A 17,237-nucleotide genomic window follows, 5' to 3' on the forward strand; every position below is an offset into this window, starting at 1 on the left:
CAGAGAGTCCATTAAGTTCAATGAAAACATCATCAACAACAATGTGAATGCAGCATCAGGTGTGCCTCCTATTTCTAAGTTTTTCAAGAAAGAAAGAAAGTTTACTCCTTTGAATGAATCATTGCATAGTATTATGAATAAGTTATTGGAACAAAATGTGCTTACTCGTCCTCCTATAAGGCAAATAGATCCTGCAAAGATTAATTCACCCTATTTTGATAACAAGTCTTTTTGTCAATTTCATCGTCAACCTGGGCATGATATTGAAAAATGTTTTGCTTTAAAGGGTAGAATTCAAGATTTGATTGATAATAATACTATCTCTGTTTCTGGTGTGAATGATAAAGGCAACACATCTGTAGCTCCTCCTAACCAAAATCTTAAGATTTTTACTGATCCATTACCTTCTCATACCTCTAATGTGATTGATACTAATGATTCCTCTGTCTCACCTGATGATCTTGTGTCTATGACTCCGAATGTGATTAACTTTGTAGAGCAGCAGAAAATCCCTAAAGAACCTTCCATCACATTTGATTCCAGTGAAACTATCAGGGCACCTGATGGTCCTTTATATATAGTTGCAAAAGTCAAGAATACACCTTGCCGTGGAGTGCTTATTGATCCTTCTTGTATGGTTAATGTCATTACTGAAGAATTTCTTTTTACTTTGCAATTGAATCAAGTGATCTATGACGAAACAAATGTGGTTGTGAAACTATTTGATGCATTTTCTTCTCCTGCAATTGGTTCTATTACATTACCTATTGAGGTCCATAACAAGTACCTTGATGTAGACTTTGCTATTATTCCATCATCCGAACAATTTCGTGTGAAGCTAGGCTATCCTTGGCTATCTTCCATGAAAGCTATTGCTTCTCCTATTCACAAGTGTTTGAAATTTCCCCATAATGGTGAAATTGTTACTATCAATCATAGCCTCTTTAAACCAGCTGAAAGAACTTCTAGTGTTCCTATTGATTATTTTTGGCCTAAACAATTCCAATCCCTTCCACCGCGGAGTGATCATCTTTTCAAATCTTATCAAAAGTGGAAAAAAGATATGATCCTTTCTCTAAGTGAACCTAGAACACCCAAACTTGACATTCCTATCATTCTTGAGAAGGAAGTTCTTCCTTTGAAAGATAAAACTAATGTCTTTCCTCAAGAAAATTCCCAACCCATCCCTATGAATGTGACTACGTCTATGACTAATAAATTTTCTAAAGGTAGACCTATACCTCCTCGTCATGATGGACTTGGTCTCCTTCCTAAACCAAATATTCCTCCTTTATATGGAGCAGTTCCTCCTCCTTCCTCTTATAGAGAGAAGAGACCTTCCTCTTCTCCTATTGTTCAACCTAAGAGACCACAACCTAAACACCCAAGTGATAAGGATGAGAACATTCCTCCTCCTCAATCTTCTCAACTTCCCACTAAGACTAGACGAAATCGTTCTGCACGTGAACGCCGACGAAAGCGTCGTCTTAGAGCTCAGGCAGCTGCTTCTCAAACTTTGCAATCCCCAAAAACACCTTCAAATAGTATTATTCCATTTTCTCCTCAGCCGAAAATTGAGCCAAAATCTCCTAAACATAAGATGCATGATGGTCTTGATCCTATGCGAGTTAAAGATCCTATTTTTATAAATCTTGATGATGATATAGATGAAAATGTTATTCATGATGAAAATGTTACTCCTCTTCATTCTGATAATGAATATGAATACGTTGATGTTGATAACCATTTATCTAACGAATTTTCTAAAGCACTTATCCTAGCTCCTAGACAAGAACAACGTGGCGTGGAACATGAACATAGCCCTTGTTTGGATCTTGTGATAGCTCCATCTGCTGTGTTGGATGTTCCTCCTCTAGCGTGTTTCCTACCTTCCCAAAATATTGATCAGCAAGATCGGGGGGTAGATGACGTGCTAGACTAGTTTCATTAGCATAGCAGACTCTCTCCTCCTCTCTTGATCTCTTTTGTTACTTCTTCTATGTGTTATTCTCATTCTTCTATTTGTTGTCCTTAGTGTTGTCTACTTGAGGACGATGCAAAGCATTCAGATCTCTTGGTCTCTCTCATGTTGACTCAAAAGACACATGTGTTCCCTTCTTCTAGGTGATCTTCCTTGATTGGGGAATGAAGAACAATTATGCATACATACATATGATACACATGAATTATCATACAACATACTGACCCTGAGGATAGCGAAGTCACCTTGTGCTTTGTGTTTTGTGTTTATTATCCTTGGGTTTATCTCACACTTGGGGGCTAAATCCTTGTGATAACGTGCTCCTTTCCCTTCTCATTTCTTATATGTATCACTACCTTAAAGCAATCACCCCCGATGAGGCATGTGCGATCACTTTAACGTAGGGGGGCATACACCCCGTCCATATCTCTTCAAGATACTTGAAAGTTTCTTGGCGAACTTAGCTTTGCCTTGAAAATTTTTGGTATTTTTCTTACATGACTCATAGTGAGGGAACCTTACTACTGACAGTCATGGTTCTCCCTCGTGATCTTCCCTTTTACTTTGTCAATCAAAGTCGTAAGATCCTTAGTCCACTGGGGGCTTGGCGTATCTTGCCTCCTTGACATGGTGAAAGTTTTTCAATGTTGTTTCCTTGTACTTTACCGGAAGTATGGGTGTACGCTTATACTCCCGCTAAAGTGGGGGCTAAATGTAGCGTCCTAAAATTGTGACACTTGCAATTTCAACTACATTTGGGTCTTCACGATGGCGGCGCAACGTTGAACCTGAATGGAGACCCCGAAACCTGTTTACGACATCAAAAACTGCATATTTCTGCACCTTGGCCCGATCCTCCTTGCACCCTGCTATCCCGAGAGGTGGGACCATGGCGCTCAGCGCCCTGGTCCCTGGCCCTATTTTGGGCCCGGTCTCTTGTTGGGCATCGAGCCTTTAAGTTTGCAATTCGGAAAATAATGTTCCCATGTTGGCCCAAGGTCAGAAAAATCAGTCTCTCAACCCTAATTGACAAGTATATAAACTACATTTCCTCTTCCAAAAAGAGAGGGAAAAACATATGTGTGCAAAAGGCGGAAGCGATATTCAAACATTCAAACATTCAAGCATTCAAGCATTCCTTCAAGCAATTGAGCATTCTAAGTCTCCATTCAAGGCTAAGTGTTGCATTCAAGACAAGGATTCAACCATTGAAGAGGAGATCACTTACAACATACAACATACAACATAATTACACCTTCGCATGTTGCAGGTACGCGGCTGTAATTGAAGATCTGGAATCCTTGTGCAGAGACGAACAGATCCCCCTTTGTTTTGCGGATTTTTGGGAGGACCGTGTGCACTCCGGGCGCCATCGTCCCGTCAACTTTCGCTCAAATTTGCAGAACAGTACCGTCTCGACATTTTACTGCTAATTCCAGGTCCGTAGCTTCATCTTGTATCCCTATCTCTGTTTATAAGCGAATCTTTCCTACTTTACATGCATTCCTAGTTCAATCATTCTATCTACATTCTTTACAAAAGAGGGTATCCTTGATGTCTTAACCCTTGAAACTCATTTAAAATCCAGTCTTGCATTGCGTGGGATTGGATCTTGTGGGTTTCAACCCCTCTTTTGAATGTAAAGTCTCTCCTAAGTGAAAACCGTCAACCCTAGGGACCTCCCTTCTCTCTCCTTGGAGTGGAGTGGGGGGAACAACTAGGGTTCGATTTTTCCGCTTTACACATGCAAATAGGATTTGACTTTACTAATGATGGATGATGGACTCTCTATAATGATCAATTTATCAACATAAAGAAAAAGTAGGAAATCAAAGTCATATTATCACAAAATGTAAATAGTAGATTCCAAGTGGCATGTAGAGAATTTAGATAAGAGAAGACAGGAGTCCATCTTGGTGTATCAAGCCTAAGGGGCCTATTTGAGGTCATATATAGACTTCCTCAATGTAAAAACCAATGAAGAATCCTTAAAAAATCATTGTGGTTGCTTCATGTAAATGTCCCCTTGAATATCCCTATGAAGAAATGCACTCTTCACATCTATCAAATGTACAACCCATCCATGAGTTATAAAGAGTCAAGACAATGGAGTTCATCTTAGTGACAAGGGAACAGGTCTATATGTAATTAACATTATGAACTAGTGAGAAACCTTTTCCCATGGTCCATGCTTTAAACTTGTCCATAATTTTATTCATTATATATTTGGTTCGATGGATCCACTTACACTAAACCATTTTCCTTCCATTAAGAAGAGGTACAAGGTCCCATGTGTGGTTTCTCATTAAGAAGTTGTACATTCATGATGCATATAGTTGGTGTTTCCACCTTATTGCCAAAAATATTCTATACATTAGCCATATCCTATGATTGGAGACTTCAATGGCCAACAAACATGAAACAATTAAAAAAGTGCTATCTTCTATATTTTAGGTATCTGCAAGACCCAGGGGGCAAGCCTTTTAACAATGTCAAGTGATTTTATTATATATGAACTATGATATTGCAATAACAAATATTCTCTCATAAAATGCATCAAGAAGTGTGAAATCTACTTAGAATTGACTTGATTCTTGCATATTGTTCATCATTGACTTTGAGAACATATGTAAAAATATTTTATGAGAACACGATATATTCAAATGATTTATCATTTTAATTTTTTCTTCTCAATAATGGGTGAATGATAACATATGCCAATGCCTTATTAGGGTAATATTGTCAACTTAAGCCCTATAAATGTTTCTTTCTAGCAATTAAACTCATTTTAGTGAGTTGCTAGCAAAAAAACAGACATACACTAGAAGAAAATTGCAAAGATGAACTAAAAAACCCTTGATCTTTTCATTCATCGAGAACTAAAAGTACATCATGGAGGGAACTGCAATAAATTCATGATATTCATATACTACATGATGAATTGAAACTTGCTATACAAAAATGTATCATTTATAAACCAAAACCATCATTTATTGTCAATTTGATGATCCTAAATGTCAATATAATTGTAAGTGCTAAATATAATTTAAATAAAAAGCATGAATAATACCAAGAACACATCAAAGACCAAAACATGCATTAAATTTTATTTGTATAATACAAAAGATGGGTAAAAAATAAGAAAGTGAGATGTAAGCATCCTTAAGATACTTTGCCCAAGCACTCTAAAGATTCTTTATAAAAATTGACAACATCCAAATGAATAAGAAAAATTATACCTTGTTCAATCACATGCTCTTACCCAAACCCTTAGAATTTCTACATGACTAGTTTAATGAGGAAATAATGCAACTCATACAAGTTTATTAGTTTGACAATACTAGATGGGATCAATGTATAAAATACTTAGAATGTAGGAATTATTTAAAGATAAAAACAATATCCTTCTAAACCTAAAACACTCAAATCCTTTTTTCTGTATCTCTTAGTCTCATGGAATCTAGAATTTTCTTACATACAAGATAATTTTTTCTCCAAATAGAATGGTCCTTGGCCCTCAACTAAATGGTCATTATTTCAAACGTGACAAAACTAGTATGACTATTGCGAATAGGTAGTAGGTGGTCATTGATGGATGTTATGTATGTTATTTTGGGTCACTCAAATGACATCTATTATATTTCATTCTAAAACAAATTCTCGCAACTCTAATAACTTAAATATTTTCTAGAAAAAGTTTAGCCATGATAGCTATAACTTATCTAATTTAGTTTGAGCCATTTTAGATCATATGTCTTCAATTGAGTCATTTGATCCCTAAAATCTCAAGAATACTTCTTATCTTTTGAATACCACTTGCCCTTGTCTTGATTTTTCCCTTTCAAACCAACATAAAATCTTTCATACACTAATATATTTTCCCATTCTTCTCCATGAAAAAATTAGAATTTTAAAATTTTAAAATTGACTAAAATGGTCTTCCCTTATGGTTGTGTCATCATATCGAAAGGAATTTGAGTCTCTTTGAAAAGAGGTGAATTTTTTCGTACACAATTATTAGTTTGAATAATTTTCTCTTTGTCTTAAGAAATAAGATGGGTAAATGGGATATAATGTGATCATAATGTATTTCCTAAATTACCCATCGTATATGAATGGAATTCATAGATATTCTTCAATCAATTTTCCTTTGTATAGTCTAAATTGAGATATTAACTTGACATCTCACCTTTTTCAAAAAAATATTTATTCAAAAAAATATTTATCAATGATGAAACAAATATATAAAATATCCAAGAAGGAGACATGAAAAAAATACTTCAAATTTTCACTATTTAATACTTCAAAATTTGAAGTGTTTTGTTTTCATGTCACCTTCTTAGATATATTTGATGTGTGATTTTTGTTGGAAGTGAAATTATTTCTATTGTTGAATAGTAGATGGTATCAATATAAATTTGATGATCCTAAGCGTCAATTTTCTTAATGAGTCTTTGTCTCATAATTTTTCAATCTAAGAGAGAATTTTCAATCCAATAAATTTAATATTGTTGGAACCAAATTTTGATCACTAATATATATGATGAGTGATTTTCTTCACAAATTTATACAATGGAAATCCTTGTGAAAGAGATCCCTCATTTCATCACATTTTGTGCACTAAAGCATTGTTGATTAGATATTTCATCCAAATCTTTTAAAGTTTGAATGATTTGTATATTATGGACTAGAACAATGAGATATATGATAATGTTAAAATTATGCGGGAGTTGAGATGTTTGTTCCAGTGCATAGGTAGCCATGTGATGTTGAGAAAATAATTCAAATAAACTTAGATTCATGCATTGACATATATTATTAATTAACATTTCTATTTTGGAAAGTATGTGGTAATTAAATTGAGCCATAGAGGAGCTATTGGATCTTGAATTATTCAACTAAATTAAGGAAGTTTAAGTTTAAATCAATGAAAGGACATGTTTAGTTTTAAAAGAACATTTTTAATGCAAAGTTGTAATTGTAATTTTTTTATGAGTGCATGGAAAATTTTGTAGATTCATAATATATAAATAAATACTCAAGCTTCCTTACTAGACCAATTCAACTCAAATTCTTAAATCTTATGGAAATAGTTATTGCTTTTAAATTTAATTTAAGCCGATAACTTTATAAAAGTATACTTTTAATTCTTTCAATATTAATTTTCTTGAAATATTTTCTTGTTTGAAAGTTTGATTCTCACATATATTTTATCACCTTCATTTAAACATAATTTAAATGAAATAATAATAATAAAAAAAATAATAATAATAAAAATAAAAATATTAAAAAAGAGTTGAATGAAAAATGGGAGAAAGTCATTACCTCCCTCAACATAGTTTGAGGGATATAGAAGCTTATTTCAAAAATAATATAGATATAATGGAAGGTATAACAAGGCAAGATATAGAGTAACAAACAAGAGAAAAATAGGAAAGGATTGAGAACTATTTTCAAAGCAAAATACTCAAAGAAAAAAATCTCACATGATCAACATTATGAGTGTAAGTTTGTGTTTTTTCTATGACAAACAAAGTTACCATCTTAGATATTATGCAACTGCATGTCAAGTTCCTTTTTATTAGATTATCCATTCAAATTGCCCTTCAAATATTAGGATATACTTTTTTAAAATCATATAAATTATGTATATATGAATGATTTAATAAAAGATTGATGATTTATCGAAACTCTTTTTTTTATTATTATAAATATTATATTTTCATAATCAGCTAAAATTAAATTAAAATATTTTTAAAAAAATTATATATGTTTTAAAAAATTATATATTTTTTTTCAAAAATATTGATAATATTTTACAATAATAATGGCTAAGTATAAATATATATTCATCTAATTTAAACTTGAAGATGCGACTTGAATCGTACTATGAGGTTAAAACTTGAAGCAAGTTGAATAGGGTTGTCCAATTTACTTAAAGAACATGTATCACACTCACAAATCCATCAATAAAGTTGCACAATTCCTCCAATTAAAATTCAAAACTTCTAACTATTGAAATAAAATAGACGACTATTGATTCATATCATTTTTAAATTTCTTTTAAAATTAATAATTAAAAAATTAATCCAACAAAAAAGAAAGAAATCATAACTAGAACATGGATAACATGAGTATGATGGGTGCTCTTCCCTCTAATTCTCCCTTGGGTCCGATCTTCAGCAATAACTACTCTATAAATCCTCCAACTATATCATACAATTGATAGTTACCCTCGATAATCGTAAAACAAAACTGTCGATGACCCAATCCATCCTGATGAGACATATTCTTTGGAGTTTCCTCAATATTCAATGAACACGTTTATCTTCAAATATTATAGCTGTGTATATTTAATCCAGATTCTCAATGGAGAGCCACATGCTTACTCCCACCCTACCTTACTTCTACAGTGCACACAACAGTAAAAATACAGTAAGATTTGTGACACTGTTTATAATTATTGGCAGTTAATTTTAAAATTCGAGGGCACTCGCCTGTAAAAACGTTGTAATTAGAATTTATCTTCAAATATTATAGCTGTGTATATTTAATCCAGATTCTCAATGGAGAGCCACATGCTTACTCCCACCCTACCTTACTTCTACAGTGCACACAACAGTAAAAATACAGTAAGATTTGTGACACTGTTTATAATTATTGGCAGTTAATTTTAAAATTCGAGGGCACTCGCCTGTAAAAACGTTGTAATTAGAATTTATCTTCAAATATTATAGCTGTGTATATTTAATCCAGATTCTCAATGGAGAGCCACATGCTTACTCCCACCCTACCTTACTTCTACAGTGCACACAACAGTAAAAATACAGTAAGATTTGTGACACTGTTTATAATTATTGGCAGTTAATTTTAAAATTCGAGGGCACTCGCCTGTAAAAACGTTGTAATTAGAATTTATGAGGTTGGCCCACTCCCATAAAGTCCACAAGATTCCATTCTCAATGAAAATGAAGGTAAATAGATATATGATTGAAGTTTGAGTGGCCCAAAACCCACTTTTTCATATACAATTGAAATTCATTTCATCACAATTATATAGATATATGGATTACTGTAGTAGTCGTAATGTCTATGTAGCCACGTTGTAATTAGAATTTATGAGGTTGGCCCACTCCCATAAAGTCTACAAGATTCCATTTTCATGGAAGGTAAATAGATATATGATTGAAGTTTGAGTGGCCCAAAACTCACTTTTTCATAGCCGTAATGTCTATGTAGACGACAAAAATGTACTAGGTGTGGTATATTTAAAACTAATGTTAGTATATTTTTGTTCAACTGTTTAACCGTTTTCTTGAAATAGTTGCTTTTGAGTGTTGCCAAATCTAAAGACAAGACTGAATGCAAGACCTTTGAGTGTAGCAAAACCCAAAGACAAGACTGAATGCAAGACCTGGTGAAACAGTTGAAATAAGAGAACAATTAAGAGAAGAAATTTTTTACAATTTATAATAGTTGTTGTTTCTGGATTAGATTGTGTATGTTTATTTGCATCAACATTTGGGATCACACTCTGTGATCCATCATCAAGATAATAGAAAACTCATGAAGTAGAAAAAATAGAAGACATATCCCAATTCTGATATCAATTAAAACACAAGATCGAATATATATCCATAACAAAAATTAGACAAACTAATTGAATTCAACAGAAGATAAACCCTTTCTCCCCATAAAACCTTAAAAAAGTGGTAGCTGTAATTAGATTAATAATTTTTGCATCAACATAATCACTCTAATTTGTCATAACAGGTGACATCCAAGTAGAAATAGTAGCTGTCAACACGTTTTTTATCAACATTTATAATCATACTCCAATTTATCATGAGAAAAAAGCGGCATCCAAGTAGAAATAGTAGCTGTCAACTGGGTTTTAAAGTGAAAGGCATATCTTAGTTGAAATTCCAGACCTGATTACTATTGAAGTCATCATGCAATGGCAAATTTCCTTTGTCCTGTAAGCAGTCCTCCTGATGTCTTCTCTGCCCCAAGCCTAAACTCAGTGCATTCAATCCTGATATCCGGCGCCCACCACTGATGAATCCCATGCACCGCTTGAAAATCAGACCCCGGGCTGAGATTCACGGTTAACCTAGCAGAAGGAATCAAATGCCCTGCCTTAGCCTCTTTCCCAAATGCAGAAACCACCATTACCCAGATAGGCTGCTGCGGCGCAAGACCCACAATGTCACTCGCCCCGCTCTGCTGCATCGCCGTTAGGTTACGGAAATACCCCACATAACCCGAGCACAAATCGTCCTTAGCATTAACATACAGGCAAGGAACCCACCTATGCAGAACAGAAAAAGTTCTCTGGGCTTCAATCTGGGCGTGCTTGTCCTGAAGCACCATAGCCAGCCCGGCCTTAACCAAGTTACCTGCAAAATTTAACCCCCGTTTTATTTTCTCATTGTTAATCTTCTCCAGGGGCGAAGAAATGAAAGGCGGGTTGAAAAGATGGGCTTGAACAAAAAGCCCCTTTTCTTCAACCATTTTCCGTCCAGCCAAAATCCCCATGGCAGCGCCGAGAGAATGCCCGGCGATCCACACATTTTCAGACCCGTACTTGTCAACACTGGTTTTCACGGCCTCGAAGGCGGTGTGAAAGCGTGCCGTTGTGTGCAGTCGATTTGTAAGAATTTGGAGATCATGGCAGAGGTCTCTGGCCAGTGATCCGCGGGTTTTAACCGTTCCTCGGAAAGCCACCACTATTTTGGGTGCGCCCGCCGGGCGCAAAGAGAGACCCGCAGCTTTTTTGCTCCATTTGTAAACAGATCCGAAGATGGAACCGTCGGCGCTGTCGTACAGAGGTTGAATTAGCTTGAATTTGAAGAAGCTCCACCAAATTTCAGCCTGAGCATCCGTGCCCTGCCTGTTCTCTTGCCGATCTCGCTCCTGCACGACCACGCCCTGCACTAGACTGGCGGCTACGCATCGGCTGTGATCTGGATCCGACCTGAACAATGAACAGAACAGAAAACCCACCACCGGTTTTGAAAGCAGTCAGCACAATACAGCTCTGTTTCAGTACCAGAGAGATTTGGACTCGGTAACAATTTTTTGGAATGTTACTTGTTTAATGTATAAATTTGTATGATTTTGCTTACCAGTCGACGGTAGTCAGATGACGAGGGCCAGAAAGCTTGAAGATCTGGCGCTCGCTCGCCATTTCATTTGTTGAGCTCTTATGGCCTGTCGATTTTGTGCAGTCTTCTATAGCTTTCCAAGCTTAATTTGCGTTATTTTCTAGGAAGATAAAATATTCTGCACATTTGGCTTCTGTCGCCATGGAAAAGCTTCAACCCATTTGGGACACTTTGCGGAGGCCCCACACTAAATCCCTTTGTGAATTCTTTAATTAAAAACTAAAGTCAAAATAAATATTAATTTGAGTCAAATAACTAAGTTTATGTTTAATCCAAAGTCTATTACACATAAGTTCATAACGCAACACTAATTGGCTCCTCCAAGCTCTATGGAATACACTCCAAGATCTGGGGAATGAGTGGCACCATATCCGGTCGGAGATTTGCGCCTTTAGGAAACATTCCAAAGTGACATTCGTCAAATTCCTGTAGCTTAAAATTAAAGCACAATTGATTCTTATATAGTCCATCATGGCCATGGGTCTTATATAGGGTCTACACAATGCACGATATAAACTTGTGTCTCTTTTTTAAGAGTACAAGTTCTTCATCATTAAGTCTATTTAAAATATATAGAATTAGTGATTGCATCTTGGTGTGCAATAGGTACGTTGAATAGATGTGGAATGATTATTAAAAAAAAATTGGTCTTTTTTTCATATATTTGTGCAACACATGAGATCAATTAGCAAATCATTTAATAAATAATATTGTTTATTCAACAAAGATCAACTATTTATCCACTTAAATGGACAAATACAATCAAACAAAACCTTTAAACTGGGAATATAATCAAGCTCCATTACCAATAGGCTTATGTTTTGTTTGCAATAAGGAGAGAGGTAGATATAGGGATATAAAGAGAGAGATAGAGGAAGAGTGAGAGAAAGATAAAGGAGTAAGGAGATAGAGTTAGAAGATTAAGATAGATAGGAAGATAGAGATTGAGATGGATATGAATATGGAGAAGAATAGTGATATGGAGATGAAAGTGAGAGATAAAGAGACAGGAGAGAGATAAAGATAGAGATAGAAGAGATGAGTATATAGAGAGGCAAAGAGAGAGGATGAGCAATGGATAAAAAGATAAAGATAGGGGTAAGAGATGATATACAAAGGTAGAGAGAGGAAGAGACTTAGGGCTAGAAAGAGATTGAGAGATAATAATATAGAAGTAGTGGGATAAATTGAAGAATAAATATGAAGAGAGAAATATAGAGAGACAAAGAGATATAGATATCAAGGTTTAGGAAGAGGGAGATGGAGAGAAAGGGAGAGATGGATCGATATAGAGAGGGAGACATGTGTTGAGTTAAAGAAGGTGAGATGAAAGTAAGGTAGAGAGAGAGAGAGAGAGAGAGAGAGAGAGAGAGAGAGAAGGGGGGATACATATAGATAGGTCAATTTATAATGAGGGAGAGGGAGAGGGATATATATTATTTTATTTTTTTCTCATGCATATATACATATACATATATATAATATTCTTTTTTTTTACTCAATCTTTTTTGGCTATAATATTAGAAACCTCATATATATATATATATATATATATATATATATATATATATATATATATATATATATATATATATATATGGGTTTTTTTACTCAATCTTTTTTTGTTATAATATTAGAAACCTCATATATATATATGGGTTGTTTTACTCAATTTTTTCTGGTTATAATATTAGAAACCATATATATATGGTTTCTATTATTATAACTAGAAAAGATTTGAGTAAAAAAAATATATTATATATATGTATGTGTATATATGAATGAGAAAAATTATTAACAAAAAATAAATTAATAATTAATTATTTTATTTGCATCACCAAAAATTGCTACCAATGATATAAACATTATAGATATAAAAGAATAAAAATATTAAAATTATATTAAAATTATTAAATTTTAAAAAATAAAATCACTAACTATTCAAAAACATTAATAATTATTAAAATAAAAAAGTGATGTTTTTCCTATCATCAAGCGAACTCATTGAGCTCCTCAACGCACTTATTAAATATATTGAATAAAAAAAAGAAAACTTAAATGTGATAGCTAGTTTTTTACAGTTTCCCTTGGCAGTTATCTCCATCTCTAATGGAAACGGGTTTGTAATGTGTTCGGGATTTTTTTGCACAGAAACAGTGAAAACTATAATGCAAGAGGATGATTGTCAGATATTATAGTTGGAGTGATTAAGTTTGGTTAAAGGACAAAATTTAACTAGGGAAGGACAATGGACTACAAATGTCTGTCTCCCATGACATCCCTAGCAGCAGTTAAGTGCATTTACTCTACTCCAAATATTTTTTCTCGCAAACGCTAAAATGGTGGCGGTAATAATGTCATCCAAAAAAGAAGACATGGAGATACACGGGGGAAATGGTAACGAGGGAAAGCAACGATGACAAATAACGGGAACGAAGAAGTTCACAATGAATCTAACGGTTGCAAATGTTCATATCATCTTGCATTGTCTTACTGTGATTTTCAACCGTTGATGGGAAAAAACAAGCAGTCCATTTCGTATTAGGAGATGCCTTCGGCATAAAAATATTAAATATACTTTTCTAAATTATATAATATTAAATATGTTTATAACTAGCGATCACACCTTGGTGTGCAATGGGTACACCAAAGAGGTTTAGAAAGTCAATTAAGAAAAATATTGGTCTATTTGTTTGCATACTGTAGACACCTAAAATAAAATCCTTGATTCATCTCTCGAGGGGGCATCATCAATATCATTCATCAAATCTAGGGCATCATATCGACAGTTTGACACACGACATCATATCAACATTTCGACACAAGCATCATATCTGACAAATTTTCTTTGAATCAACATGTGGTCACACGTTAACTCAAAGAGGGGCAAAATGTAGACACCTAAAAGTTGCACAATGAATTAAGTGAATTTTATTCATTTAATTATTCTTAATTCTTCCTATTAATTAATATCCCTATTCTTCGAATCACCTATTAATTAAATTAAGATTTAATTAATATACCCTTCTTCTATCTAAGCCATTTTATTAAATTCACATTTAATTAAATCTCCCTTCGAGCCTATTTAATTAAATTTACATTTAATTAAATCCCCCACTTGCAAAATCCTACAAATGCAAGTTGCAACCACAATTGAAATAAATTTATTTTATTTTAAATATTCTATTTTCCCCACCCACTTGCATTTTCCTACATATCCCACTTGCCTCTCTAAACCCCCTTCTAGATTCTTCTAATCACTTCCAATTTAGCCTAATCCATCTCCTAATTATTATCACAATCCTAAGCAAAGGGCGGTCACTTCTCAAACCCTTAAAGTCTTCAATAACCATTAAAGGCTTATTTCTTCAACAAGTTAACCTTGAAAGTCTTCCAAACCATTAATGGTTAACTCAACCCTCTTGCATGATTAGAGACTTTCTCTATAACTCAACCTTCATCTAACCCAAGGGTCTCATCAAGAATTGATGACTTTAATCTTGGTTACCCCTTTAACCCTTGCACAAGAGTTTATCCTTTGGGTAAAAGCTTTATCCAATGGGTAATCCTAACCTAACCTAACCTTAACCCTTACCTCCTAAGGTAACCATGAGGTCTTCTCAAGCATTTAATGCTTCTTACATCCCCTCTCAAGCAGTCTCTTATTGACAATTGTCACCATTTCATTAGTGAGAATTGAGTGCATGGATTGATAACTTTCAATCCTGGCCCTTGCTAAGATTATCCAATCTTGACCCTTCATTGCCCTATTTTCTTTATAAATAGGGTCATTCTTCTATCATTCTAGAATCCAAGTTTTATGCATCTAATCTATACTCATTTTTATCAAGCATTTTAGTCTCTCTTTGAATAAAAATAATCTAATAAGCATTTTAGAAGTATTTCTCTTTATCATAATAATCATATTAAGCTAGTGTATCATGTTAGGATAGTTCTTTTACTAGTCCTTTCATCTTATCATCATATACATGTTAGTTTAATTCATATTTGTTAATATCATGCACATTAAGGATTGCATTCATGTTAGATTGATCAAACATCCCTCATTCTCATGATTGTAATCCCTAAGTCACTTTGCTCAATGATATGAGAGCAAAGACATTGGCTTGAGGGGTCTTGTGAGATAGAGAACAATGGAACATCCCTTGGGAAGTTGAACTATTCCATATAGTGACATTTCCTCTTCTCTTTTCTCTTTTTTATACTTTAATGTATATTCCATATATGTTATCAGGATGTTTGAGAGGGGTTTCAGACCTCTAGGAGTTATAATGCAAAATCTAGTTTTTGGAAGATCCTCCAAATTTCAGACTTAGTCAAATTTCAGGGCATTTCAGGATCAGGATTGTAAAATTTGTAACCAAGATTTGAGATTAAGCGTGTGGAAGTCCACCAAAGGTTTTAATTTTTCACTAACTTCTTTCTTTGCAGGTTTTAACAGTTTCTTGTAGGTTGGAGGAGTTAGAATTAGGATTTGTGATTTATTTCTAGCTTTTTAAAGTTGGATAAAAAGAACTCATTTTTCCTTTGGAATAAAAAGAACCTCATCTTTCTTTTGGGCTTAAAATCAACTACATTTTCCTTTGGTCTTAAAAATAATCTCATTGCAAGATAAAAAGAACAACAAATCAAACACTTTTCTTTCTTGCAAGATTAGGGAAAACATTTCAATTTGGGCTTAAAAAGAACAACAAAATTGCTTTTCAGTTTGCAAAGGGTAAAAAGAATCACATTTTCCTTTGGTGCATAAAACAAACTCACTTCATTTTTGCAAAAGGATAAAAAGAATCTCACTTTCATTATTTTGTGCAAAGCAAAAAGAGTTTTCATTAAGGATTGACTTCACGATTTTCCTTTTGTTGACCAACATCATGATTTACTTTGTTGACCAGGTTTATTTTTCAAAGGTTTTGGAAATACACACTTTGCTATAAAGAGTTAAAAAGAACACCATGCTTTTTGGAGCAACATCTCCAAATAGAAGTTAGCAAATCACTAAATTGAAAGGATTAAAAGAACAAATTGATTGCCTTGTCTTGAAAGTGGAAGGTATATGCTCTCCCCTTAACTAGGTGACCAAAAAGCCAAACCACTCTTATGCTTTATTCATTTCAAAGTACTTACAACCTTTAGCAGGCCTGCCCTCCCGAGTTTCTCTTAGAGCCCCATTTAAATGGTTGGTGAGAGGGGAATGGCCTAAGTGGGAAACGGCTTTATCGCCAAGTGTTCCAACCCACTATAATCAAAAGTGGAGGTTGACGAAAGTCCCTTCAACGGTTTTGCTCAGTGATTAGCCTTCCCCCAGTATCTTTAAGATATGTAAAGCCTTTTTTCTAAAGGTTGGGAAGCCTCCCGAGGGATTTTATCACTAAAGACCGAACGAAAGCCTGATTATGAACCTTAGCATTAGAAACTTTGAGCTGAGTTAGTTGCCAAACATTGATAATATCATAGTGCAAGGGTGGGGAAGAATCCGCCCCCAAGATTACTCAACATATATCTCCCAAGATAACTACTCAATTGTGAACCAATTCACTTTGAGTTAATTTCTGGCAAAAGACAAAAAAAGGGCACCCCCTAGGGGGTGACAAGGCTGTTTGAGCTGACGGAGTATCGAGACTAGTGGGTTATGATATTGTCAATGACCTTGAATAAAGAGTCTATCTGATGTGTCTTTTGTTGTAAATTAAACTAGTTATAACATCGGGGATTCGAACACATCCTCAAAAGAACATACACTTAATGTTTAGCATTAGGATGACCATTGTCTTCATGTGTGCTATGTATTCTTGTCACAAATGTTAAAATATCTTGCAAAGTATCCAACAATCAAACTCAAAAGTCAGTTCAAACAAGGAAAAATCATAAAGTGGAGAAGATTTCCAAATCCTACCAGTTATATTTTGAGGTGGTTATCAACATTTCAACTATCTTTAGGAAAGACTTTCATCCAACAAGATTAGGGGAATATCAAACCAAGTGATCAAGAGTTTATCATCCAACTATCTCAACGACAACAAAACCTAGCTAGGTATTCAAGTTAGTCAAATCAAGTTTCCATATCAAGG

At 34.2% G+C, this 17,237-nt stretch overlaps 1 protein-coding gene across 1 annotated transcript; it reads right to left on the reverse strand.

The window, feature by feature from the left end:
- Positions 1 to 9,675: 9,675 nt before the first annotated feature.
- LOC131030024 (GDSL esterase/lipase At4g10955) lies at positions 9,676 to 11,341 on the reverse strand. The gene is made up of 2 exons (XM_057960705.2): positions 11,110 to 11,341; positions 9,676 to 10,958 (listed from the first exon to the last, which is right to left on the reverse strand). The coding sequence occupies exons 1-2, from the start codon at positions 11,169 to 11,171 to the stop codon at positions 9,932 to 9,934; spliced, it is 1,089 nt and encodes a 362-aa protein (XP_057816688.1). The 5' UTR covers positions 11,172 to 11,341; the 3' UTR covers positions 9,676 to 9,931.
- Between the last annotated feature and the right edge of the window lie 5,896 nt (positions 11,342 to 17,237).

The sequence above is a fragment of the Cryptomeria japonica genome, chromosome 7 (genome assembly GCF_030272615.1).
Source record: "Cryptomeria japonica chromosome 7, Sugi_1.0, whole genome shotgun sequence".
In the NCBI taxonomy this organism is placed as follows: domain Eukaryota; kingdom Viridiplantae; phylum Streptophyta; class Pinopsida; order Cupressales; family Cupressaceae; genus Cryptomeria; species Cryptomeria japonica.